The sequence below is a fragment of the Saimiri boliviensis genome, chromosome 5 (assembly GCF_048565385.1).
Source record: "Saimiri boliviensis isolate mSaiBol1 chromosome 5, mSaiBol1.pri, whole genome shotgun sequence".
Lineage (NCBI taxonomy): Eukaryota > Metazoa > Chordata > Mammalia > Primates > Cebidae > Saimiri > Saimiri boliviensis.
This window is the reverse complement of record NC_133453.1, coordinates 70,246,745-70,274,381: the sequence shown is the minus strand read 5'-3', so window position 1 is coordinate 70,274,381 and position 27,637 is coordinate 70,246,745. Positions and strand designations below refer to the sequence as shown.

Sequence of the window (27,637 nt, the reverse complement as noted above, 5' to 3'; positions counted from 1 at the left end):
CATCTGAATGAGTACATGTTTTTTATATTCCTAGTTTAGCAATGAAGAAAAAAGAGAACTATTATTACTTTTTTTTTTTTTGAGACGGAGTTTCGCCCTTGTTACCCAGGCTGGAGTGCAATGGCGCGATCTCGGCTCACCGCAACCTCCGCCTCCTGGGCTCAGGGAATTCTCCTGCCTCAGCCTCCTGAGTAGCTGGGATTACAGGCACGTGCCACCATGCCCAGCTAATTTTTTGCACTTTTAGTAGAGACGGGGTTTCACCATGTTGACCAGGATGGTCTCGATCTCTCGACCTCGTGATCCACCCGCCTCGGCCTCCCAAAGTGCTGGGATTACAGGCTTGAGCCACCGCGCCCGGCACTTTTTTTTTTTTTTAAAGATGGAGTCTCACTCTGTTGCCCAGGCTGGAGTGCAGTGGCGAGATCTCGGCTCACCACAACCTCCACCTCCCAGGTTCAAGTGATTCTCCTGCCTCAGCCTCCCAAGTAGCTGCGACTACAGGTGCACACCACCATGCCTGGCTAATCTTTTGTATTTTTAGTAGAGATGGGGGTTTCACTATTTTGGCCAGGCTGGTCTCAAACTCCTGACCTTGTGATCTGCCCACCTTGGCCTCCCAATGTGCTGGGATTACAGGCATGAGCCACCATGCCTGGCCGGAACTATTATTACTTTTTTTAGGAACATGTATGCCTGACTACAAAACAGACTTTAGTATATGAAAATTACAAGGAACTTTTGTGGAACACGATTTAAATTATCATTAAAAACAATGTTTTTGAAGACTGTAATATGCGTAAACACTCATGATGTAAGTTTAATAAGCAGCACACAAAATTGTAAATGTCTTCTTAGTTTCATTTATATGTATGGAAGTTTATATATACATGCTTTTTAAAAAGATGACAATATTATATCAAATTGTTCCAAATTGTTGCTTGTGATTATGTCGTAAGGTATGATTATGGAGATACTTGCTTTCTTATGTATCGTTCTGTACTTTCCGGATTTTGTCAAACTTTTTGTTTTTAGACGGGGTCTCACTTTGTCACACAGGCTGGAGTGCAGATTTTCTATAATGTGCATTTTCTTTTCTTGTTTTTTTTTTTTTTTGAGACAGAGTTTTGCTCTTGTTGCCCAGGCTGTTGTGCAATGGCACTATCTTGGCTCACTGCAACCTCCGCCTCCTGGATTCAAATGATTCTCCTGCCTCAGTCTCCCAGTAGCTGAGATTACAGGCATGTGCCACCATGCTCTGCTCATTTTTTGTATTTTTAGTAGGGATAGGGTTTCACCGTGTTGGTCCAGCTGGTCTTGAACTCCTGACCTCAGGTGATTCACCCACCTTGGCCTCCCAAAGTGCTGGGATTACAGGTATGAGCCACCATGCCTGGCCGTAGAGTTGACGTATTGAAGGCTTTCTGTTTAATGAAGTTATATCTTTCAAATATTTTCTAGTAGCAAACTTAGTTTTCTACTTCTGGATGCCTATTGCTACTTGAATTTTTTTTTTTTCTTAAAGACAGCGTTTTGGCCGGGTGCGGTGGCTCACGCCTGTAATCCCAGCACTTTGAGAGGCCGAGGCAGGTGGATCACGAGGTCAAGAGATCGAGACCATCCTGGTCAACATGGTGAAACCCCGTCTCTACTAAAAATACAAAAAATTAGCTGGGCATGGTGGCGCGTGCCTGTAATCCCAGCTACTCAGGAGGCTGAGGTAGGAAAATTGCCTGAACCTGGGAGGCGGAGGTTGCGGTGAGCCAAAATCGCACCATTGCACTCCAGCCTAGGTAACGAGCGAAACTCCGTCTCAAAAAAAAAAAAAAAAAGACAGCGTTTTGCTCTATCACCTAGGTTGGAGTACAGCGGTGCAATCATAGCTCACCACAGCCTTGACCTCAAGGGCTCAAGAGATCCTCTCAAGTAGCAGGACTATAGGGACACACCACCAGGCCTGGCTTTTTTTTTTTTTTTTTCTTTGTAGAGACAGTCTCATTTTGTTGCCCAGGCTGGTCTCAGATTCCTTGGGGTCAAGCAAGCCTCCTGCTTCAGTCTCCCAAAGTGCTGAGATTACAGGCATGAGCCACCACATCTGGCTACTACTTGAATTTATTTATTTATTTATTATTTATTTATTTATAATTATGGAGTTTCCCTCTGTTGCTCAGGCTGGAGTACAGTGGCACAATCTCAGCTTGCTGCAACATCCACCTCCCAGGTTCAAGTGATTCTCCTGCTTCAGCCTCCCAAATAGCTGAGATTACAGGTGTGCGCTGCCATGCCTGGCTAATTTTTTGTATTTTTGATAGAAACGACATTTCACTATGTTGGTCAGGCTGGTCTCAAACTCCTGACTTCAAGTGATTTGCCCCCCTTGACCTCCCAAAGTGCTGGAATTACAGGCATGAGCCACCACGCTGGGCCACTACTTGAATTTTTAAATTACAATTTCTTATTCTTGTTCAGTAAGTACATATCTGGCATTTCTTTAAGTTTTACACTGACTATATTTTTAATGATACCTAGATGGGATGTAATGACTGAATTTCCCCAAGAAAGAAGCTCCATCAGTTTGGTCAGCCTGGCTGGATCTCTGTATGCGATTGGTGGTTTTGCTATGATTCAACTGGAGTCTAAAGAATTTGCACCCACTGAAGTCAATGATATATGGAAGTAAGTTCTCATGACTTCAATTTTCAGAAGCACATATTAAATCAGATGACTGAAAAATGAGTTTGTAGTAAATAATAAGCCAGATTTTCCTAACATGCAAGCTACTTCTTGGTAGCAGACTAAACATTCCAAACCTAATTGAAATTTTGTACATGCCACTTACTTGAGTAAGTAACTATTTCTAATTAGCTGTGAGCCTGGGAAAGAAATTATCTGGGCCTGTTTCTTACAGTAAAATGAGAGTTGGAACTTTGATACTCTAAGCTTCATTCCAGCTCTAAGAGTGCAATGCTGTAGGCATCCAGTAGAGTGAAGGCCTCTTTGCTCCAGAGTAGTTTATTTCCTAAGAAAACAGAGTTCTAAAGAAATGTTTATTTATTTATTTATTTTTACTTTTTAATTTTATTGATTTATTCATTTTGAGATGGAGTTTCAGTTGCCCAGGCTGGAGTGCAGTGGCACAATCTTGGCTCACTGCAATCTCCGCCTGCTGGGTTCAAGTGATTCTCCCACCTCAGCCTCCTGAGTAGCTGGGATTATAGGCATGCACCACCATGCCTGGCTAATTTTTATATTTTTAGTAGAGACAGGGTTTCACCATGTTGGCCAGGCTGGTCTCAAACTCCTGACCTCAGGTCATCCACCCACCTCGGCCTCCCAAAGTACTGGGATTACAGGCCTGAACCACCACGCCCAGCCTAAAGAAGCATTTAACCTCTTGAGTTTTCCACTACTACTTTCGTTCTGTTTTGAATCTATAAACAGCCTTCCAATTGTTTGAGGATTCAGCTAACAAATGCTTGTTTAAAATGAAAAAAGTCAAAGTAGCAATCCATTTTACTTCCCAAGTAGTTGCCAGGTAGTTCTCCCAAGTATGACACTTGGAATTGTTACTCAGTTGAACTATTTTAGTGAAGCTATTTTAAAAAGTTTTTTTTTTTTTAATCTTATTTGAACTGAGATTGTGCCACTGCACTCCAGCCTTGGTAACAGAGCAAGACTCTGTCTCAAAAAAGAAAAGAAAAGAAACATAGAATCCCACATCCCACTGTATGAGAATCTGTATTTTAATAAGATTCCCAGGTGAATTGATTGCACATTTAAGTTTGTAAGTACAGCTTTGGAAGAGTGCCATTTATACTTAATTGGTGAAGGCATTCCACTAGGCCTGCAACTGGAAAGTGGGTATTATTTGTTCTATAACTCAGCCAGCAGATGATTTATTTCCAGATGGTAAACCAAAAAGGCTGAAAAGCTGGTACCTTAACCAAACAGTGATTTGTGCATTAGACATCATTTCTCCATGTTGTAATATTAACTAGCTGTGTAGAGGGCAAGAAAAAAAGTGTCTATATAAGGAAATTAACTATTATACCTCTTCCCCCCAAAAAATAGGGAGGAAGAGACGAGATTTCCATGGAGCAAAGAGGCTAGAATTAACAAGACAGTGAGATGGTGAAAAGCTGGAAGCAGTAGGAAAAAAGGATGAACTAATGAGGGCTGGGAAGGTTAGGGTTTTTTTCCAAAAACAGGGCCAGGTACCAAGTATTAATGGGCAGTGATTCTCAACCATAGTTATATGTTACAATCATCTGGGATGCTTTTAAAATATACCAGTGTCTGGGCCTTAACATAGACCAGTTATATCAGAATTTCTGGAGGAAGAGTTGAGCATCTCTAGTTCCTAAAACCTTCCCAGGTGATTTTTTTGTGAGACAGAGTCTCACTCAGTTGCCCAAGCTGGAGCACAGTGGTGCGATCTTGGCTCACTGCAACCCTCTGCTTCCTGGGTTCAAGCAATTCTCCTGCCTCAGCCTCCTGAGTAGCTGGGACTACAGGTGTGCGCCATCACACCCGGCTAATTTTTGTGTTTTTAGTAGAGACAGAGTTTCGCCATGTTGGCCAGGCTGGTCTCAAACTCCTGACCTCAGGTAATCCACTCACCTCGGCCTCCCAAAGTGCTGGAATTACAGGCATGAGCCACCGAGCCTGTCCCAGATGATTCTAATCAGCAGCCAGGGTTGAGAAACACTTGATATTAAGGAATTGTGCCGTCAAGTCAGTGGAACCTCACCAAAGCCCTTCTGGTTCCTAAGCGTTGTCAAAAGTCATGCTGCCCCTGCAGGGAGAAGCTGCAGGCAGCAAAGGAAAGTACACAATCTCCTGCTATTAAAGTAGCCCTGACATTATTCAAGGGAACCTGAAAGAGGGATCTGCTCTGATTGTGGTTTATTTTGTGATTAGGGCAGTGGTTCCCAAAGTTGCCCACACATTGGAATCACCAGGGTGCTTCAAAAAATACTAACATCTGCAAACCCCATGTAGCTAGAAAAAAAATTAAAAAAAAAAAATACTGTCCCACTCATATTGACTGTGATTTAATTGTTCTGAAGTATAGTCTGAGCTTTCGAAGTTTTAAAAATCCCTGGATGTTTCTATATGGGTAGACATGTTTCAGAACCACTGGATTGGGTAAAGAGAAGACAGGGACATTTATCACTATCTGCTTGGCTAGTTAGAGACTGGTATTTTCTAATTTGGGGTACTATCTGGAGCATGATTCTGAAGCTTTGCTGCATATTATAATCACTTGGGGAGCTTTAAAAAATCCTGATGCCCAGGCCACCCTTCATTCCAATTAACTCAATTTCCGAAGTAGGACCCAGGCATCAGTATCTTTAACATCTCCAGATAGTTCTGTTGTGCAATTAAGTTAGAGAACCAGTGATCTACTACAGTACTTCCCAAAGTAGCGTCAGTATCACCTGGGTCCTTATCAGAAAGGCAGATTCTCAGGCCTCACCTCAAATGTATTGAATTAGAAAATCTGAGGGTGATAGGACCATTGATCTGTGTTTTACAAACCCTCCAGGAGACTTAGATGTGTGGTAAAGTTGAAGGCTGCTGATGTAGAGAAATGTGGCTGCCTATTTGCCCTCCACTTCCTAGTGAACCTCTCTACCCACACATGCAGAGGCGAAAACTCTTCAGTATACCACATTCTAAACACAGACCCTCTAACTATGATATGTTTATAAAAAAATCCATTCTTGTATTTTTTTCTTAAAATCGTTCCATTATTTAGGATTTACCAAGCTGAAAGTAAAAATATACCAGGAAACAAACATTTTTAAGCCTCATTAAACCTTAACTTTATATTGTTTAAATGTGGTCACTTTGTTTAGGTCATTTAAAACTATTTATCTCTTAATTTGTTGCCCCTAATTTTACATGATTGAGGTTCTTCCCTTTATTAGTAGCAAAATATTTTTTGTATGCTTTCCTCTATATATAAAAAAAATTATACCATAAGTACATGGTATAATTGTTGAGAATTTGGAACACTGATGAAATTAAGTCAGTGAATATTGTACGTAGGTACAAGCTAATTTTAATAATTATTTTAAATCTCCATCACAGAATGATTTGGGTAAATCTTTTTTTTTTTTTTAAATGGAATCTTGCTCTGTCATTTAGGCTGGAGTGCAGTGGTGCAATCTTGGCTCACTACAACCTCTGCCTCCTGGATTCAAGCAATTTTCCTGCCTCAGCCTCTGGAGCTGGTATTACAGGTGCATACCACCATACCCAGCTAATTTTTATATTTTTATTAGAGATGGGGTTTTACCCTATTGGCCAGGCCAAGGTCGTGAACTCCTGACCTTAGGTGATCTGCTCGCCTTGGCCTCCCAAAGTGCTGAGATTACAGGCATGAGCCACCATGCCAGGCTGATTTGGAGTAAGTCTTGTGCCAAGTCTTCACAACTTGTGGAGAGATATTAAGGTGGATAAATATATTGGCATGGGGGGAAAATTAAAATGGAGTGATAATTGCTATAATACCATATAAAGGCTGATAAGAGAAATGAAGAGAAAGCAACAAACTGTGCTTGAGGAAGGTGAGAAAGGTTTCAGAGAGAAGGCAGCATGTAGAAGCTTCCCACAGAGAAAACATTCCTGGCACCAGGCCGAGCAGACATGTTCGGCACACCTGGTACAAGGGAATTCAAGTTGTCTGTATCTTTATAACCTTGAATATTCAGAGATGAAGACCAGTCCTTACCAAAGTCAAGTGCAAAGTCTAAGAGCTGTCCTCAAATAGAACAATAAAGGGGAAGGGGAACAAATTTTCATAAAGTGACTGCTGTGTATCAGGTGCCATGCTAGACACTAGTGTACAGGAACAACTGAAGGCATAACTAAGGCTACCGATAGTCTGCTCTCCCCTAGTTTTTCTCTAAAGCAAGCGTCTGCTTACCTTGACTCAAAGAGACCAGCCATCTTCCATCAGTTCAAAGGTGAATGTTTAACTGCTTAGCTATTTATTCCTCTTCTTTGTGCAGTCTTTGATTCTCAGAGAAGGCTGAACTGGGTGGACACAGTAGCTCATGCTTGTAATCCCAGCACTTTGGGAGGCCAAGGCAGGTGGATCACAAGGTTGAGACTGAAACCATCCTGGCCAACATGGTGAAACCCCGTCTCTACTAAAAATATTAAATATTATTTAAAAAAGAAAAGAGAGAAGGCTGAACTGCCTAGGCATCCAGATTAAATACTGTGGCAGTAGTAGTTCAGGTGCATGCTCATTCAGACTGCATATTTATTTGGGAGATATTCAAGTGCTATCCTACCAGGCAGGTGCATCCTCCTCTGATTAAGAGCCATTAGGGTTTTTTCAAAGATCCATATTTGTATACCAAACACAGGGAAACCTATAGAACTAAAGCTGCTTATTGATTACTTTTTTTTCCTCCATCAGGTATGAAGATGATAAAAAAGAATGGGCTGGGATGTTGAAGGAAATACGCTATGCTTCAGGAGCTAGTTGCCTAGCAACACGTTTAAATCTCTTCAAACTGTCTAAGCTATGAACAAGGTGACAAAACATAATGGGGAGGTGGTTTGTTTGGTGAATGGGGCTTTAATTTATTGTTTTTTAAAAGCTTGTACAGACACTCATGCAGAAATTATTCAGGAAATTGTCTTAGAGATGAGCGGTAGGTAACAAAACCTCAGTCACTGACTCGTCAATGTAACGTTCAGAACTTAAAACCATTTTCTAATAAGAAATTAAATATTCAGTTGAACAAATTATTTTGTGAATGTTTCACTCAATGGATTATAAGGAAGACTCCTAAATTTGAGTTATTTGCTAATCATTTCATTTGCATTGTTAGGGTATCTTTACACTGATTTTCTATTACAATTGGAAGCAGAGAATATATGCATCTACGTTAAAAAAACGTTTAAGATATCAAAAACCTCTCTTCATGCTTCAGAATGACAGGAATCCTGTGCATTTTACTAAAAACTACATGCCATAAGAAGACTTCAGAAATGCTACTTCAGAAGTGTAATAAATGGATGGGGAAAAGTCTCTTCTAAGTAAAAATAATCAAATTCAAATGGCCATTTTTCTTTTCTTTTTTTTTTTTTTTTTTTTTTTTTTTTGCGACACTGGCACATTATTTGTGGTTTCCAAACCAAATTTTTATTAAAACCGGTATATCAGCCTTCAAGCCAGGAACTACAGTATCTGTGGCAGGAGGGTAAGAGAGCACCCTTAAGAAATGGATTGATTCTTTAATGCTGGGGCAGAAGTTGGGGTCAGTGGGAGATGTGGAGGAGGTTGTGTATTCACTGATTTAAATTTTGGCTACTCTCTGTGAAAGGGCTATTTGCTAAATTTCTGACTGCAAGGAAGGTGACTGTATTACTTCATTTTCTGGGATGTGATGTCCTCCATTCACTGTTTCTTCTTAGTGCATATAGTAAGTTAACTCTTCAGTCTGCTCATAACCATCACATTCAACTCTGCAAGTCATAAATTAATCATCACTTTTAGCCACATACCAACTTATGGGCCTCACATAGCTTTCATAGACATATTTGACTTCTATCTTTACACGCTATTTTCTGAAAAGCCTGACCTGGGACAGATTTGGAACATTCATGATTATTTGTCAAGGAGTTGCATAAAGAACAGTTCCATACACCGTTTTTTCTCTATCATAAATACAGAAATATATTTAACAGAAACAAGTTTTATTTTGGATATTTAAAGTAGAATCCTGATTACTCTTCTATATTGAAAAATACTTTTCTTAATTATAGCATGAATACAGAATCAATAAATTCCCAAAGTGGAAAACCCTACAGGTTCTTCAACAAATAAACTGTTAGGAAGCAAAAGGGACACTTAGACTCAAAAGGGTGCAGGAAGAGGGGGCCACAGGGATTATGGTGTCCAGAAGTACACATCTGGGTGATAAAATTCTAAGAATCTCTTACTATAAAATCAAGATTGAGACTACTTTTGGGAAGAGAATGCCAGTCTACATAGATGTAAAAATAAGTTGTAAAAATGATGCTTCTTGCAGGGTTTCTTTTGAGGATGATGATGTTCTGGAATCAGATATGGGTGATGGTTGCACAAATATACTAAAAACCACTGAATTATACTTTTAAAGGGTGACTTTTATAATATGGGAATTGTTATCTCAATAAAAAATGCTTTTGTTTATAACAAGCTAAGTTATTTAGATAGAAAAATCAATAAAAAATATAACAGTATCTATATTTATATATTATATATAAAAGAAAACCATTTGCATCAGATAGCCTGGAGCAGGGTTCCCCAACTGGGCCACACAGCAAGAGGCAAGCAGTGGGCAGGCAAGCCAGCATTACCACCTGTGCTCCACCTCCTGTCAGATCAGCAGCTACATTAGATTCTTATAGGGGCACGAACCTTCCTATTGTGAACTGTACACGTGAGAGATCTAAGTTGTGCGCTCCTTATGAGAATCTCACTAATGCCTGATGATCTGAGATTTTATCTTGAAACCATACCATCCCCCGACTCTGTGCGTGGAAAAACTGTCTTCCACCAAAATGGTCCCTGATGCCAAAAAGGTTGGGGACTGCTGCCTAGAGAAAGAGATGTGATAGGTGAAAAGTTCGATCATATGTAACAACTAGTGAAAGTATACCAGGGATATTTTCCATCAAGAGTCCCATGTTTCTCAAGCATATATGACTAAATTTTCACTTATATCCGAAGGAAACCCTTTATAACCCTCATCAGCCTAATCATTTTATTCTAAAATTGCATAGTAAAATATTTTAACCTAACCAAGGCTTTAGTTCTTGTTATCATTTTCTTGAGAAATAGAATATAATCATGGAAATTAAACACTCTGAATTTAGCATTTCCACTAATATAAATCAATATGAGGAAATTCAGAAAGAGGAAGGACAATGAGACATCTTTCACTTACTATTCTGATTGTTTTTCACAAAACGTTTTGTGAAGTAAATATTGCACAAAATCATTAAGTAGTGGAGTTCAAATCATGCGAAGTCATTGGATATTTTAAACGTACTTCAACTAAGTCTAAGCCAAGTATCAGTGAAGCAAATTACATGCAAGACACATATTTTAAAGCTATACTTATGAATGAAGTGAGAGGGTCATGGAGTCAGAAGATAGCCACATTTCAGATGGCCAGTTACCGCCACCATCACCAGTGGGCCTGAGTGAGCGTAGTTAGGCTGTGGCCTGCTGAGCACAAAACCATCACTCTTAGAGGAAGGGTTAGGGATTATATCACATAGTAGGCCCTTAGTAACCATTTTATTGAATAAATGTGTTGTAAGACAGGGGAAATACCATTATTCCCTCAACATGTGTAGGCTCAGACCAAGTCAAGATTGGTCCACTCAGTTACGACCCCATTTCTTTGATTCCATTTAGGAGAAAACGTATATCCTCCCATTTTCTCTTAAACTAGTCAGGCTTTCACATGCGCCACTTCAAAATGATCCTTTTCAAAGTACTAATGATTTCCGTGTTGCTAAATTTAACAGCCATTTCCCATTTCTCATCTTACCTGACCTATCAGCAGCATCTTACACAACTACTCACCTCCTTGAAATGCTTTATCCACTTGGCTTCTAGGAAGGATTACTACCTTCTTTCCTCCTATCTCATTGGCCATCCCTGCTCAGTCTCCTTTCCTGATTCCTCTTCTTCCTATTAATCTTTTAATGTTGGAGCACCTAAGAACTCAGTCCTCAGCCCTCTCCTCCATTCACACTCTTACCTCATTTTAAATGATGTCATCTACTTAATCTCATTTCAAGTAATTTCATCTCAGGGCATTGAATACTGCTGACAACTTATACATTGTATCTGGGGCCTGGATCTCTTCCCTGACCTCCAAGCGTATTTACTGAATTCTCTATTTGGTATATCCAATTCAACAGATCTAAAACAAACTCATGATCAACCCCACCACCTGCCCCATCTTGCTCGTCCTGTAGACTAACTCCATCTCAGCTAATGCTAATAACATCCTTTTAGTTGCTTAGGACAAAAACTTAGAATTATCCCTGACTCCTATTTCTTTCATACCTCATATCCACTCACTGAGCAAATTCTGTTGCCTTTATCTTCAAAATATATCCAAAAATCTGACTACTTCTCATTACCTCCACTGCTACCACTCTCTCCCAGCCACCATTCATTTCTTGCCTGGATTATTGCAGTAACCTCATAGAGGGTTTTCTTGCTTACACATTTGCCTCATCATAGTCTTTTCTTATCTCAACAAGGTAGCCAAAGTAATGCAGTTAAAATGTGAGTTCATATCATTCCTGGCTTGAATCCCTCCAATGGCTTCTCATCTCACTCCAAGTAGCCAAGGGGTTGTATTTGACTCTGTTATCTCTTTCCTTTTCTCTTATGTACTCCCACCCCATTCCCCACTTGTTCTGCTCCAGCCACACTGGATCCTTTGTTATTCTCAAACATGCCACGCATGTTCTCACCTTAGGATATTTGTACCTCTTATTTTACATTGAGTCAGGCCACTTAATTAAAGTAAGTCCAAATGTGACACATGATAACATTCATTTAAATAACTACAATCATGATTTGACTTCTCCAAATATACGTTCTCTCAGGTAGTCCATCCTAGCATCCTTTGTTGACAGTGCCATAGAGTTCCATTCAAACTGAGAAATCTGTAAAGTAAGTAATTTGAATGAAAGTTTTAAAGGAATAACAAACACTGAGGAAGACATATAAGTACTACTGATCAAAGCTGTAGGAATCCTGTGAAATTAGTTTACATAAGGATAGTCTGTGAACCTTCACTGGAAGCCAAGTGGGTCCTTCTGACCTTGCCTGGAAGACATTTTTTCTGCTCCTTTCATCCTCCTTTTCCTACAATACCAATGATGGACATTTTTTCCTACATAGTCTTTTATATTCATACACTAGTTGTTTCCTCTGATAATTCTACCCATTTCTACAGTGCCTCTCTCCTTTCCAAGGTATAGAAATCATAAGATATAAATAGTCTAAAGACAATAAATGACAACTTATATTTACTTCTTCTTATGAAACAGAGTCTTGCACTGTCACCCACGCTGGAGTGCAGTGGGATGATCATGGCTTACTGCAGCCTCAATCTCCTAGGATCAGGCAATCCTCCCACCTCAACCACCCAAGTAGCCACAGGCATGAGCTACTGCACCTGGTCTGTTTGAGGGATACATTTTTTTTTTTTTTTTTTTTTGAGACTGAGTTTCGCTCTCGTTACCCAGGCTGGAGTGCAATGGCGCGATCTCGGCTCACCGCAACCTCCGCCTCCTGGGTTCAGGCAATTCTCCTGCCTCAGCCTCCTGAGTAGCTGGGATTACAGGCACGCGCCACCATGCCCAGCTAATTTTTTGTATTTTTAGTAGAGACGGGGTTTCACCATGTTGACCAGGATGGTCTCGATCTCTTGACCTTGTGATCCACCCGTCTCGGCCTCCCAAAGTGCTGGGATTACAGGCTTGAGCCACCGCGCCCGGCTAGGGATACATTTTTTAAAAAAATATTTTAAAAGATAATTATGGAACTAGCACATGTACAGCTAGTGTCTCTGGGCTTTTTAGAAGCTGAATTACATGAGTATTTCATACCTGAATTACACGATAGCCCAAAATTTCCAAATGTCGTTTTTTCATAGCAGATTTTCCTTTCATGTGAGGAATATTTCTACAAAATGCTTTTGAATCCAAAAATTCCAAAGCAATCCTACATAAGACAAAAAATATTTACTTCTAAAATCAATATAAGAAACTGAATAATTACAAGCTTTTCAGGAGCATGACTGCATCTTTTAAACTAACAAAAGCCAATGAATATAAATGAGTATACCAAGTTACATTTCTGCTAAGAAATTAGTAACTGATGACAAACCTATTAAGTTACACAAAATTATTGTTAATATCTGTCTGCCTTTATCCATTTTTTTTGTCCAATATATATTTACACATGCCTATTATATGTAAGCTACTGTGAGGGGTACAAAGATGAAGTGACACAGCTTATAGTCTAACAGAGAACACATGATGTAAAGTAAGTTACTATAATGCAGTGTAGGAAGTGGCTAAGTGCTACGGGAAAAGTAGAGAGGTAGGGGAGCACAAAAGAAGATACTATTTTACTTCTAGTTGAGGACAATTCTTCTAGCACTATAGGGAGATTGCTAGGCTTTGGACAGAAGAAGAGAGAACATTAAAGCAAAGGGACAGGAAAAGCAAAGTTACAAAGGTGGAATGCATGACGTAGGAAGAACAGATTCTGCTACCTTCAATCCTTGATCACTGACTTCAGTAGAGTATGTCAAATTTAACATTTAGATATTAATAAAATCAAAGAAACAAATTACCTTTCAGCTCCTGGTGGCAGCCTTGATCCAACTATTTCGGTATTTGATTCCCAGGGCATTTCTGGTCGTTGTCCCAATGTTATATTATGGCTTCCATAAGGAAGAGGTTTTTTTGTTTTATCCAAGGCACACTCAAAATCTTAAGGAAGCATAGAAACTAGTAGCATGAATTAGGTAAAGTCTTACAGATAAAAGTTTAAGATATACTGAAATATATATGCATATATTTATACACATACACACAAAAGAATGATGAACCTCTCAAATTATTCAAGTTATTTTATCAGATCTAGTCCAACAGCACCTCTCTTTGGAACAATCTATCAATAAAAAAATCAACCAGAAGAATTACAAATAAATATTAAGTACTGGGCTATATTTAGTACTGGGCTAGGCCAAATCACATTAAAGAGTTTTAATCTCACTGAGCACGGTGGCTCATGCCTGTAATCCCAGCACTTTGGGAGGTCGAGGCGGGTCGATCACAAGGTCAGGAGATCAAGACCATCCTGGCCAACATGGTGAAAACCCATCTCTACTAAAACTACAAAAATTAGCTGGGCGTGGTGGTGCGTGCCTGTAGTTCCAGCTATTGGGAGGCTGAGGCAGGAGAATTGCTTGAACCAGGGAGTCGGAGGTTGCAGTAAGCCAAGATCGCGCCACTGCACTCCAGCCTGACAACAGAATGAAACTCGGTCTCAAAATAAAAAAAGAGTTTTAATATCCTTAAGTCTCTTGGTTACATTTGGACGAAGCTAAACCAACTCATCTGAAAATTAATAAAGAAAAAGATTAAAGCATTTATCCTGTCTTTCCTACATGAATTGCATATAAGGGTAACAAACAGTTGATATGGGAAAGTTCTTTTGAGACAAATTCCGGCTAATAAATGTAGAAGGCATAATAGCTGTAGAATATCGCTACTTTACCACCCCTCTGAATGATGGATTTAGGCAATGAGTGATCATTAATAACTGCTAAAATCAGCAGGTGAAAAGCTGACAGGGGAACTTTCTGTTGAATGAATCAGCTGACAACATACAAACCCACTAATGAGTCCTAATATATAAAAGATAAAACAGGCCGGGCACGGTGGCTCACACTTGTAATCCCAGCACTTTGGGAGGCCAAGGCAGAAAGACTGCTTGAGTGCAGGAGTTCCAAAGCAGCCTGGGCAACATGGCAAAACACAATCTCTACAAAAAATTTTTAAAATTAAGCCAGGTGTAGTGGCAGCTACTCAGGCTGAGGAGGCTGAGGTGGGAGGATCCCTTGAACCTAGGAGGTCAAAGCTGCAGTGAGCCATGCCTGTGCCACAGCACCTCAGCCTGGGCAACACAGCCAGACTCTGTCTCAAAAAAAAAAAAAAAAGAAAAGAAAAGAAAGACAAACAGCATTGTGTGCCTCCTGATAGAATGCAATAAGAAGTACAAGCCACTTATGAAGTTTCTGGCCAGAAAGAAAAACCTAAAAAAAACCCACTAAAATCTAATCAAGTCTCTAGGTATCACTAATAGTTTACAACAAACCCAGGTTTCCAGTAAAAAATATTAAAAACTGTTAGATGACATATTAAATATTATCATAGGGTTGCAATTAGAAAAGTTCAAAATGTGGAAAAAAAAAAACTTATTCTCAAATACATTTTAAGTTAAGAAAGGAAAAGTAGAAAAGAAAAAGTTGAACCAGAAACTGCAAACCAACCAAGAAGAATGTTAAGATCCCAAATTGAACAAATAAATTGTAAAATAAACATAAAAGATACTTAAAACAAGAAAAGCAAAGGTATAAGAGTGGAATGAACGAGACGTATGAGGAACAGATTCTACTACCTTTGATGCTTCATCGAGTTCATTATAGTATGCCAAATCTAACATTTCCATAAAATGTTAAATTTTATCTAAAATTTCCCCTCTATTTAAAATTCCCATACCTCTCTACATTTCTTAAAAGATATTTAAAAATTATTAATTGTTATAGGATGATAAAGATATTGTTATGTTTTTAAAGTCATTCTCATCTTTAGATATACATCCTGAAATGATATAGTGTCTGTGATTTGAAAAGAATGAGATGGAAATCAGGTGAAAAACTCAGGCCCTGAACCATCTTTAAATTAATTATGAAACACGAAATATATAGCTTTCTCATTAAGAGAATGAATTCTAGAGCCAGAATGCCAAGGTCAAATCCTGACTCTGTCATTTGCCAGATATGCAACCTTGGGCAATCAATAATGTTTGTGGGTTTCAGTCTCCTCATGTGTAAATAGTTTATATACCTCATAGGGATATAAGTTTACTACACACACACACACACACACACACACACACACACACACACAAGTACTTATAAAGCACTTAAAATGGTGTCTAACACATAAGCAATATATCAAGATATATCTATTATTGTTGTTATATGAAATTGCAGCATTGTTTGACAGATGGACATAACAGCAAAAAAATCTTATAGATTGATTAAATCATAGCATACTCAATGAAATATGCAGGAACTAAAAAAGATGTAAAAGCATATCTGTTGGCATAGAAAAATATTCGTAACACATAAAGTTATAAACTGCTATGATCTGAACATGTCCCCAAAGTTCATATGTTGAAACTTAATCATCAATGTATTAATCATAATAGTGGGACCTTAGGCCAGACATGGTAGCTAATGCCTGTTACCCTAGCATTAGGATAATGCTTTGGGAGGCAGAGGCGGGAAGACTGCTTGAGCTCAGGAATTTAAGATCAGCCTGTGCAACATGGTGAAACCCCATCTCTACAAAAAATACAAAAATTAGCATGGTGTGATGATATGCGCCTGTAGACCCAGCTATTTAGGAGGCTGAGGTGGGAGAATCACTTGAGCTCTGGAGGCAGAGGTTGCAACGAACCATGATCATGCCATTGCACTCCTGGACTGCACTCCTGTACTGTATTCCAACCTAGGTGACAGAACAAGATGCTGTTTCAAAAAAAAAAAAAAAAAGGCAGAACCTTTAGGAGGTGATTAAGTCATGAGGGCAAAGCCCTCTTTAATGAGATTAGTGACTCTATAAAAGAGCACCATTTTTGCCTTCCTATCTCTTCTGCCGTGGGAGGACACAGCATTCAAAGTGCCTTCTTGAAAGCAGAGATCAGGTCCTCACCAGATACCAAAACTGTTGGTACCTCGAGCTTAGACTTCCTAGCCGCCAGAACTGTGAAAAATGAATTTTTGTTGCTTATAAATTAACCAGTCTCAGGTATTTTGTTATAGCAGCAGGAAAGGACTGAGACAAAAACACTACAGAAGAAAACCATTTTTGTCTTTTTTTTTAAGAAGTGAGGAAAACAGACACCAAAAGCAAACAGTGGCTGTATCAATGGGTGATTTTTCTTTTTTGTTATCTTCCCTTTCTGATTTTTCTGTGCTATGCATGTCCCATGTAATTTTTTTTTAAGAGATGGGGTTATGTTCATATGGTTCTGAAGAAAAAAAGACACATTTAAAAAAGAGATGTGGTCTCAATATATTGCCCAGGCTGGCCTCAAACTTCTGGGCTCAAGTGATCCTCTTACCTCTGTCTCTCCAAGTAGCTAGAATTACAGACTTGTGCTACCATGACCAGCTTCAATGTTTGCTGTCTTTGTTTTTGTTTTAGAGACAAAGTCTTGCTCTGTCACTCAGGCTAGAGTGCAGTACCATGATTGTAACTCACTGTGGCCTCAATCTCCTGGGCTCAAGACATTCTCCCACTTCAGCCTCCCAATGGGACTACACGGGCATACCACCGTGCCTGCTAATTTTTATTTATTTATTTATTTATTTATTTATAGACAGGGTCTCACTACGTTGCCACCATGCCCACTAATTTTATTTATTTATTTATTTATTTATTTACTTACTTACTTACTTATTTAGAGACAGGGTCTCACTATATTGCCCAGGCTAGTCTCAAACTCCTGAGCTCAAGTCATCCTTCCACCTCAGCCTTCCAAAGAGCTAAGATTATGTGCATGAGCCATAATCATGCACATATTTATGGATTTTTGTTATACCCAACTCAATCCTGATTAATATAAAATCAGATAAAGGAAAGTATGTGTTTCGTAGTACAAAATGAAAGTATTAGTGATTATCTAGTTCACCTTCCTGCCCTGTGCAGAAATCATACACATGTATCATCTGAATATTCAGCCTCTGCCTCAACATTACTTCTTCAGAAAGCAGCCAGTAATTCTCCTTACACCAAGTGAAAATCTGCTTCCTTTCATTTTTACCATTTTTTCATCCCTGATATAGAGATATCTAGTTCTTCTACTTAACAATCCTTCAAACATTTTAAAATGTTATGGTCCCCATAAGACTTCTGTTTTTCAGAGTAGGCATCCTTTTTTTATTCCCAAATAAGATTTATTGGGCTGGGCACAGTGGCTCACACCTGTAATCCCAACACTTTGGGAGGCTGAGCTGAAGCAGGAGGATGGCTCAAGCCCAGGAGTTTGAGACCAGCCTGGGCAATATAGTGAGACCCTGTCTCTATAAAAAAATAAAAATGAAAATAAATTTACTGAGCACTTACTATGTTCCAAGGGTAGTGTTAAATGCTTTACATGCAATATCTCAGTTAATCCTATGAAGTAGGCATTATTATCTCCATTTCACTGATGAAAATGCTAATAAGGTTCAGAAGAACTTGCTCAAGGACAGAAATCCATCCAATCCTAGTCCTCTCTAGTTCTTTCTAAGACTTGATTAGACAAGATCCTTCACTATCTGTTTTCCTTTGTTTCTAGGACCCTACTTGCCACTATCTCTTAGAAAGGATAAAATGCAAATACACACATACACACACACACACACACACACACACACACACACACACACAATATTAAGATGTCTGAGAAATAGAATACAATGGGACTACCAACTTTTTTCTTATTATTAACAATATGGTTTAAATAGTATTTGATTTTTGGCCACCATTTACATTGTTAGTTTATAACAAGTTTATAATCCCTTTAACTATCCTATATATATGCAGAGGTTTTCTAAACCTAAATGTAGAAAGTTTGCTAATTATCTAAAAATTTTATCTTTTTCATTTAAGTTCACCACTTGAATGTATCAATATCTTTGAAAATTTTATATTGCCATCAGCATAAGCCAGTCCACTAGCTTTATATGATCCACAATCTAATCATAATGTCTTCTACAACTAGACCAGTTGAGAAACAAGATTAATTAGGTTAGCATCAAGTACAGTAGCTTTTCAGATGAACTTAAAACAATGAAAAAGAGACAAAAAGTCATTTCTCTTATTTTCACACACTGAATGGAGAGGACAGAATATTTTGAAGATCTGGAAATGTTCAGTGAATCTGAATCTGGGTTTTACTTAGAATTGGTGGAAGACTAACCTTAAACTTTTTTTCCCCCTCAAGAACAGCAAAATGCTCCTGGTTATCAACACTGGGCCGCAGGAATTTGAGGATTTATTCTATTGTTCTTTCTACTGTTGTTTGGAAATTTTCAATAATAACAACTTGAAAAAAATTCAAAACAACTTTTTTTTTGAGACAAACTCTCACTTTGTCGCCAGGCTGGAGTTCAAAGGCATGATCTCGGCTCACTGCAACCTCTGCCTCCTGGGTTCAAGCGATTCTCCTGCCTCAGCCTCCCGAGTAGCTGGGACTACCGTGCGTGCCCCATGCCCAGCTAATTTTTGTATTTTTAGTAGAGATGGGGTTTCAACATATTGGCCAAGATGGTCTCAATCTCTTAACCTCGTGATCCGCCCTGCTCGGCCTCCCAAAATGCTGGGATTATAGGCATGAACCACCGCACCCAGCCAAAACAACTTTTAAAAATTCCAACCGAAAAACAAAAACAAAAATTCCAACTGATAAGATGATGCTATTCAAATTAGTTTGATTTTCTGAAAGTAACTAATAACCTACCAATAACTTACCTACTGTGTGGTAATAAGGCGTAAGAACCGAGGCTTTTACACAATTGATTCCTCCTAGTACCTCTGCTAACATTTTATAAATCTGCTGTTGTGCTCTATTCATGCCACCAATACCTTTATAAAAATAAAAATAATTAGTCTACTTAATCTTTTTTTTTTTTTTTTTTTGAGACAGAGTCTTGCTCTTATTGCCCATGCTGGAGTGCAATGGCACGATCTCAGCTCACCACAACCTCCGCCACCCGGGTTCAAGTAATTCTCCTGCCTTGGCCTCCCCAGTAGCTGAGACTACAGGCACCTGCCACCATGCTCAGCTAATTTTTAGATCTCTTTAATAGAGATGGGGTTTCACCATGTTGGCTGGGCTGGTCTCGAACACCCGACCTCAGGTGATCTGCCTGCCTCTGCCTCCCAAAGTGCTGAGATTACAGGCATGAGCCACAGCACCCAGCCTTATTCAGTTTTTTAATGAAAATCATCCCAATTCTACAAACTGAAAAATAAAGATTAATATTTCTAATAACAGCTTCAATGTAATATCTTATGGAATGACACTAAATTCAATACAAGTTCTTTGCTCTCAACTAAAAGAGGGTTATGTCCCCAATATTAAGAAATTGTTATAATGTCCCACCTACAATATCTCACATAAAATATTAAACATGTCATGATACTCTCGGGATGTCTTGTGTCATGTTTAGGTATAACAAGATTAACAATGTACTACCTAATAATTTATTTTAGAATTAAATTTTGCTATCTAAACTAAAAGAAAACTCAAACCTTTATTATGTTGTTGGCAGAAGCGGTCATGAAACCATGGAATCTGAAACTCTGGGCATTCCAAGCAGACTGATCTATTTAACTCCATAAGACGAAACTGGACTCTTGTACTTTGACATGAAGGTAAAACTGAAATTAATAAAACATTAATGAATTTTGACAGCTGAGACCTAGGAAAGACAACCCATTTTTTTCACATTCATTTATCCCCACTACTGGTAAATGCTTTTATTCTAATACTATAAAAACACTTCATTTATACACATATGCTTTATATTTTTAAATTATTCATTCAGTGGCATGATTACAACCAACTCCTGCACTGTTCTCATTAATCATGAATGTTAAAAACACATTTAAAAAAATACTCCCAAGAATTTTCATTCACCTAATAGTCCACACTTAGGTTTTTATCCTAAGGAAGCAATGATTCATGCATAACAATTCATTACTTACAATAATGAGGAATTGGAAACAATCTGTAAGATGACAAATATTATTATATCCATGTAAGGGGATATTATGTAGCCAATAAAAATCATGACATCAAAAAATATTTAATAACATGGAAAACTGTTCAAAATATAGTCAGATGGAAAAAGGCAGCATACAAAAGTGATATATAGCCAACATCGTGGCTCATGCCTGTAATTCCAGCACTTTGGGAGGCCGAGGTGGGCAGATCACGAAGTCAGGAGTTTGAGACTGGCCAACATAGTGAAACCCCGTCTCTACTAAAAATACAAAAATTAGCTGGGTGTGGTGGCACGAGCCTATAGTCCCAGCTACTCAGGAGACTGAGGCAGGAGAATCGCCTGAACCCGGGAGGTAGAAGTTGCAGTGAGCCAAGACTGCGCCATTGCACTCCAGCCTGGGTGACAGAGTGAGACTCCATTACAAAAAAAAAAAAAAAAAGCAAATGTATAAATAATCCAAATTTTGTTTTAAATTCATATAGGGGCCAGGTGTGGGGCCTCTCGCCTATAATCTCAGCACTTTGGGAGGCTGAGGTGGATGGATCATTTGAGGTGGGGAGTTCAAGACCAATCTGGCCAACATGGTGAAACCTCGTCTCTACTAAAAATACAAAAATTAGCTGGGTGTGGTAGTGCATGCTTATAATCCCAGCTACTAGAGAAGCTGAATTCAACAGGAGAATCATTCACTTGAACTGGGAAGCCAGAAGTTGTAGTAAGTCAAGATTGTGCCACTGCACTTCAGGCTGGGTAACATAGCAAGACTCTGTCTCAAAAAAAAAAAAAACCACGAAAGGAAAAAAAAGATGGCTCATGCCTGTAATCCCAACACTTTGGGTGGCTGAGGCAGGAGGATTGCTTGAGGCCAGCGGGTAGAGAATAGCCTGGGCAACATAGCAAGATTCTGTCTCAAAAAGTAAAAATAAAAAATTTAACAAATTAAAATTAAATACAGGCTGGGCGTAGGGGCTCATACCTATAATTTCAGCATCTGGGAGGCTGAAGAAGGAGAATCACTTAAGCTCAAGAGTTTGAGACCAGCCTGGGCAATACAGTGAGATCCCATCTCTTAACAACAACAAAAAATTAGCTGGGCATGGTGACACATGCCTGTGGTCTCAGCTACTCAGGAGGCTGATGGGGGAGGATCACTTGATCCTGGAGTCCAAGGCTTCAGTGAGCTATGACTGAATCACTGCACCCAGCCTGGACAACAGAGTGAGACCTTGTCTCAAAACAAAACAAAAAAACACAGATATATAAACATTCACAGAAGAGAAGGAGAAAGAAAAGAAATAGTCCAAAACATTAAAAGTGGTAGTTTTACTTGTTAGTACGATGGGTAACTTTTTATTTTCTAATGTTATACTTGTGTTTTCCAAATTTCTACAATAAGCATGCATACTATTAGACACAGAAAAAAGTTATTAACATTTAAAGCCTTCAGTATAGGTGGACCTGAGACTTGGATATAAAGTACAACAGATAATGAAATAAATTAAAAAGTAGATACGTACCTTCAAGTTGAGAATCCAATCTAGCTAAGAATTTGATGTTAAAAATTGCCTTTAGCAGATCTTCTGGAAAATATTCAAGTGTGGCCAAAGAGGAACCAAGAATCACTAACATATGAGGATCGAATATACCTAAAAGAAAATCAAGATTCTTTTTAAAGGTATACTTGCCTCACTTATATACAAACTTACAATTTATTCAGGCAAAGCCAGGTTTAAAAAAAATAAAGATACACAGCCGGGCGCGGTGGCTCAAGCCTGTAATCCCAGCACTTTGGGAGGCCGAGGCGGGTGGATCACGAGGTCAAGAGATCGAGACCATCCTGGTCAACATGGTGAAACCCCGTCTCTACTAAAAGTGCAAAAAATTAGCTGGGCATGGTGGCACGTGCCTGTAATCCCAGCTACTCAGGAGGCTGAGGCAGGAGAATTGCCTGAGCCCAGGAGGCGGAGGTTGCGGTGAGCCGAGATCGCGCCATTGCACTCCAGCCTGGGTAAGGAGAGTGAAACTCCGTCTCAAAAAAAAAAAAAAAAAAAAAAAAAGATACACGGCTTTGACAAAACTAATCTATACTGTCACAAGTAAGTGCTTACCTTTGGGTAGGGGTCAAGTAGGAAAAGGAGACAAGAGGAGAAGGGTACTGATTCCCTGGGTGATTCAATTTGCATAAATTCACACTATTATACTAAAGTTACAAGAACATTTGTTACTACACTTTAGTAAGTTGTTTTAAAAATAGCCTCGGACGGCCGGGCGCAGTGGCTCAAGCCTGTAATCCCAGCACTTTGGGAGGCCGAGGCGGGTGGATCACGAGGTCAAGAGATGGAGACCATCCTGGTCAACATGGTGAAACCCCATCTCTACTAAAAATTAGCTGGGCGTGGTGGCGCGTGCCTGTAATCCCAGCTAATCAGGAGGCTGAGGCAGGAGAATTGCCTGAACCCAGGAGGCGGAGGTTGCGGTGAGCCGAGATCGTGCCATTGCACTCCAGCCTGGGTAACAAGAGCGAAACTCCGCCTCAAAAATAAAATAAAATAAAATAAAATAAATAAAAATTAAAAAAAAAATAAAAATAGCCTTGGAAAAGGAGGCGGAGGTTGCAGTGAGCTGAGATTATGCCACTGCACTCCAGCCTGGTGACAGAGCAAGACTGTGTCTCAAAATAATAATAATAATAATAATAATAGCCTTGGAAAAAGAAAGAATCCAAAACAAAAATGATAGTGGTGCATGTAAAAAGAAGTGATCCCAGTACTGGCGATAATAATACAAGAGTGTTCAGAGTATGTTACATACCATTCAAAACAATTTACGTAGATTAACTCACTTATATCCTATTTCCATAATCAGTAGAAACAATTATCTCTGCTTTATAAATAAGCATTAGGAAGCACAAAAAGGTTAAATGACTTGCCCAAGATCACAGAATTGGCAAATGAAGAGTAGGTTTAACCCAGAAAGTCCAGCTCTGGAGCCTGGACCATTATACTATGCTGCTCTCTGGGGATCTCAGATCTTCAAGCAGAGTGTACACCTTTGAGACTTAGGTCTTGCCTAGCACCTCCTCCTTTACCTGTCACCCAGAAGCATGGCAGATGTCCCACAGTGTAAGGCTTCATCTATTAACTGATTTGCCTCATCCAAGGGACATTTCTAATGCGGGGGAAAGGGTCACCTAAAATGCCGGATTGGCATCAATATTCTTACCAAGGACAAAAGAGACAACATTAAGTCTCTCCTTTTCCATTTTTTGCTGAGTTTATTTAATAAAGAAAGACTAGGTCATAAATGAAGTTAATAGTGAAGATCACGAGCAAAACCAATCTGTCAAAATTCATCTTCAAAACAAAGAAAATTATTATTCCATTAATTATTTAAAATTGTACTTATAAAGTTCCCTAGGAATTTTTAAAACATTCTCTGATTAAATTTTAAAAACTCAAAGCTGTGTCTTCCCTTAAACTCTTCAGTGAGAAAAAATTCTAATTTCTAAGACTCTATTTGGAGAATATGGGAAGAGATGTACTTTTATTTCCTTCTGGTTGTTGACACATGACTCAACAACCAGGAGAACACACTCTAAGTCTCAATTCAAAGTCTCATCTTTCTACATATAGTTGTGTTACTAAAAAGGGGTATAAATGTATGCCACACATGTAACACATTCATATACACATATCACAGCCTCATGCTGTAGGCTGTGACACAGTAGCATCAAACATGGTTAGATGCTGATTGGCCTATAGATCCCACAAAAATGTAGCAAAGTGCATTAGCATGATGCAGACACAATTCATATATTTATACTGGTTTCAAACCAGCTTCACCACAGGTCTAAAGGTCTATATAAATCCCTAATGTAGAGCCTAACATGTTATGCTGGATATGGAAGCTCTCAGTATCTGCTACTTGGTAGATTACTGGGTAATTATTCTTACTCTCCAGGCAGAGCAAAAAGATCTGAGGAAATCAGTCTCTGGATGTCTCCCCAAACTTATCTCCTGCCAAGTCAGTCTCCCTCACTCCACTCCTGCCACACTTAATCTACTGTTCCCGGAAAAAACCAAATGTTCTCATCTGAGGGCCCTTTCCACTTGCCTTTCTTTCATCCTGGGACTCTCTTCCCTATTGACATGAATCACTCCCTTACTTCATTTAATCCGTGGTTAAATGACACCTCCTCAGAGAGGCAGCCCTGAATCCGTTATCCAAAATAGCACTCCATCTCACACTTACCATGATGCTCCTCCACCCTACACACTTTACCCTGCTCTAATGTACTTGAAGGTACTTATTACCATTTGGCCTTAGAGGCTTGTTTATTGCTTGTGAGTCTCCCCCTACCAGAAAGTAAACTCAGTGATGGCAGTTTATCTGTTTTTACTCTCTCCTGTATCTCCAGTGCCTAGAAGAATACCTGACAGTAAGTACATGGAAAGTGTTGACTGAAAAGGCAACGACTACTGAGCATTTCTCTTCTAAAACCTCTGTATCATACTGACAAGTACATAGCATCAGTCTGAAAAGAAAAGTCTCATAAAGCTCTACTCCTTGAAGGTCAAACTGTTCCAAACCCAACTCAGGATCCAAAATAAAAATGAAAAGGAGCCGGGCGCGGTGGCTCAAGCCTGTAATCCCAGCACTTTGGGAGGCCGAGGCGGGTGGATCACGAGGTCAAGAGATCGAGACCATCCTGGTCAACATGGTGAAACCCCGTCTCTACTAAAAAGTGCAAAAAATTAGCTGGGCATGGTGGCACGTGCCTGTAATCCCAGCTACTCAGGAGGCTGAGGCAGGAGAATTGCCTGAGCCCAGGAGGCGGAGGTTGCGGTGAGCCGAGATCGCGCCATTGCACTCCAGCCTGGGTAAGGAGAGTGAAACTCCGTCTCAAAAAAGAAAAAACAAAAAAACAAAAAATGAAAAGGAAGCCGGGCGCGGTGGCTCAAGCCTGTAATCCCAGCACTTTGGGAGGCCGAGGCAGGTGGATCACGAGGTCGAGAGATAGAGACCATCCTGGTCAACATAGTGAAACCCCGTCTCTACTAAAAATACAAAAAAAAAAAATTAGCTGGGCATGGTGGCACGTGCCTGTAATCCCAGCTACTCAGGAGGCTGAGGCAGGAGAATTGCCTGAACCCAGGAGGCGGAGGTTGCGGTGAGCCGAGATCGCGCCATTGCACTCCAGCCTGGGTAACAAGAGCGAAAACTCCGCCTCAAAAAAAAAAAAAAAAGGAAAAGGAAAAAGTAATTTCCTGTCTCTGCTGTCCTCACATATTGTTTCTGCTAAGGCCAACAGCAGGAAGGACTATTTCTATTCTACTTTTGGTACAGAAACATTTACCAAAAGACTTTTCTGGCCAGGTATGGTGGCTCATGCTTGTAATCCCAGTACTTGGGAGGCCAACATGGAGGACTGTTTGAGCCCAGGATTTTGATACCAGCCTGGGCAATGTAGCAAGGCTCCATCTGTAAATTTAAAATAATTTTTTTAAAAAGACCTTTTTAAGAGATGCAAAATAATCAGCACAAGAGGAGCAACTCTTCAAACAATTCACAAACAACTATTAAGGTTCTTAAGAAACATTTTTTTTTAACTTTCTGAATTGACAGAAACAATCAGATATTATGTGCTTCCAAATGTGATATAAATATAAGGTACACAGCACTACGTACAAGTTATTTTTGCTGTAAGTGGTTAATCTGAACCTAACCAAGCATCTATACCTAACTTCTAGTTTACTACAAATGCAGGAGATAGAGAAGCAAGTTAAAGGAAAACAATCAGACAAATCCAGAATGTGCCACAATTTATAATAAATGGCCAATCATTTTATAAAAATAAATATCAAGCAAAATAAATGATTGTTTAAAAAAAAGTTATGAGATCATTTAATGACAATTGGGAAAATCTGATTATGGGCTAGGTAGTAGATGGCACTTGTTAATTTTTTTTGGTAATGGTAATGATACCAGTATTACATTTACACAGGAGAATGACCTGAAGTACATAGAGCTGACAACTGGAAGGTTCATCATACGCATACGTGCTTGTGCTCATACACAGAGCAAATGTGGCAAAGTTAATCAGTACTCAATCACGACTGTGGGTCTACAGTATATTATACAGATGTTTGCTATATTGATCTTTCAATTTTTCTGTATATTTGAAAACCTTGATAACAAAAAGTTCAGAAAAAAACAACCAACCAAGTCAATGCCAAGAAAAGAAAAAAGGGAAAAGAAATTGCTGACTATAAGAGACTGAAGAGATAACAACCAAACACAGTAAGTAAATCCTGGATCCAAAACAACTACTCTAAAAGGTATTTTGGGAGTACTTAGGGAGACTGCAACATGAACTGTGTATTAGATATTAGGGGATTATGATTAAGTTTCTTAGGTGTGCCAACAGTATTGTGGTGGTATAGAATAATGTCATCATTCTTAGGAGATGTATGCTAAAGTAATTAGGGGTGAAGGGTCACAATGCCTGCAACTCTGAAGTGGCTCAGAAACAAACAGAGTCAGAGAAAGAAACGGATCAGGCAAAAAGGGTAAAATGTTAACATTGTTGAATCTACACAGTGAGTATATATGTGTTCTTTGTTCAATTCTCTATACAAGTTTGACTTTTTTCAAAATTAAAATGGATACAAAAGTTTTTTACAGCTGGGCGCAGTGGCTCACGAATGAAATCCCAGCACTTTGGGAGGCCTTGGTGGGTGGATCACCTGAGGTCAGGAGTTCAAGACCAGCCTGGCCAACATGATGAAACCCTGTCTGTACTAAAAATACAAAAAATTATCCAGGTGTCTAGTCCCAGCTACTTGGGAGACTGAGTCAGGAGAATTGCTTGAACCCAGGAGACGGAGGTTACAGTGAGCTGAAATCAAGCCACTGCACTCCAGCCTGGAAGAGAGAGCAAGACTCTGTCTCCAAAAAAAAAAAAAAAAAAAAAAATTTAGATAGAGAATTCATGGCTATTATGGATACCCTTTAAA

The 27,637-nt window shown here is 39.3% G+C and overlaps 2 protein-coding genes across 15 annotated transcripts in view; one reads left to right on the top strand and one right to left on the bottom strand.

Annotated features, from left to right (window-relative positions):
- KLHL41 (kelch like family member 41) overlaps window positions 1-27,599 on the top strand; it is a 39,905-nt gene extending 12,306 nt beyond the window's left edge. The window contains exons 5-7 of one of the 4 annotated variants that reach the window (XR_012517730.1): window positions 2,530-2,676; window positions 7,436-20,268; window positions 22,197-27,599. Coding sequence is in view for 1 of the 4 variants with exons in the window: in XM_039469550.2 (XP_039325484.1) it covers window positions 2,530-2,676; window positions 7,436-7,547 (259 nt within the window). In the remaining 3 variants the exon portion in view is untranslated. Of the gene's footprint in view, window positions 1-2,529; window positions 2,677-7,435 lie in introns of all 4 variants that reach the window. The other 3 variants (XR_012517729.1, XR_012517728.1, XM_039469550.2) reach the window with 3 other exon arrangements.
- Window positions 1,089-27,637, bottom strand: part of FASTKD1 (FAST kinase domains 1) — a 69,381-nt gene continuing 42,832 nt past the window's right edge. For 10 of the 11 annotated variants that reach the window (XM_074399520.1, XM_074399513.1, XM_074399510.1 and 7 more), the window contains 6 exons: window positions 22,139-22,267; window positions 20,146-20,274; window positions 19,363-19,476; window positions 13,404-13,542; window positions 12,652-12,766; window positions 1,089-11,703 (listed from right to left, as the gene is read on the bottom strand). In XM_074399520.1, coding sequence (XP_074255621.1) covers window positions 11,608-11,703; window positions 12,652-12,766; window positions 13,404-13,542; window positions 19,363-19,476; window positions 20,146-20,274; window positions 22,139-22,267 — 722 coding nt within the window. In that variant the 3' untranslated portion in view covers window positions 1,089-11,607. The remainder of the gene's footprint in view (window positions 11,704-12,651; window positions 12,767-13,403; window positions 13,543-19,362; window positions 19,477-20,145; window positions 20,275-22,138; window positions 22,268-27,637) is intronic. The other variant, XM_074399518.1, reaches the window with a different exon arrangement.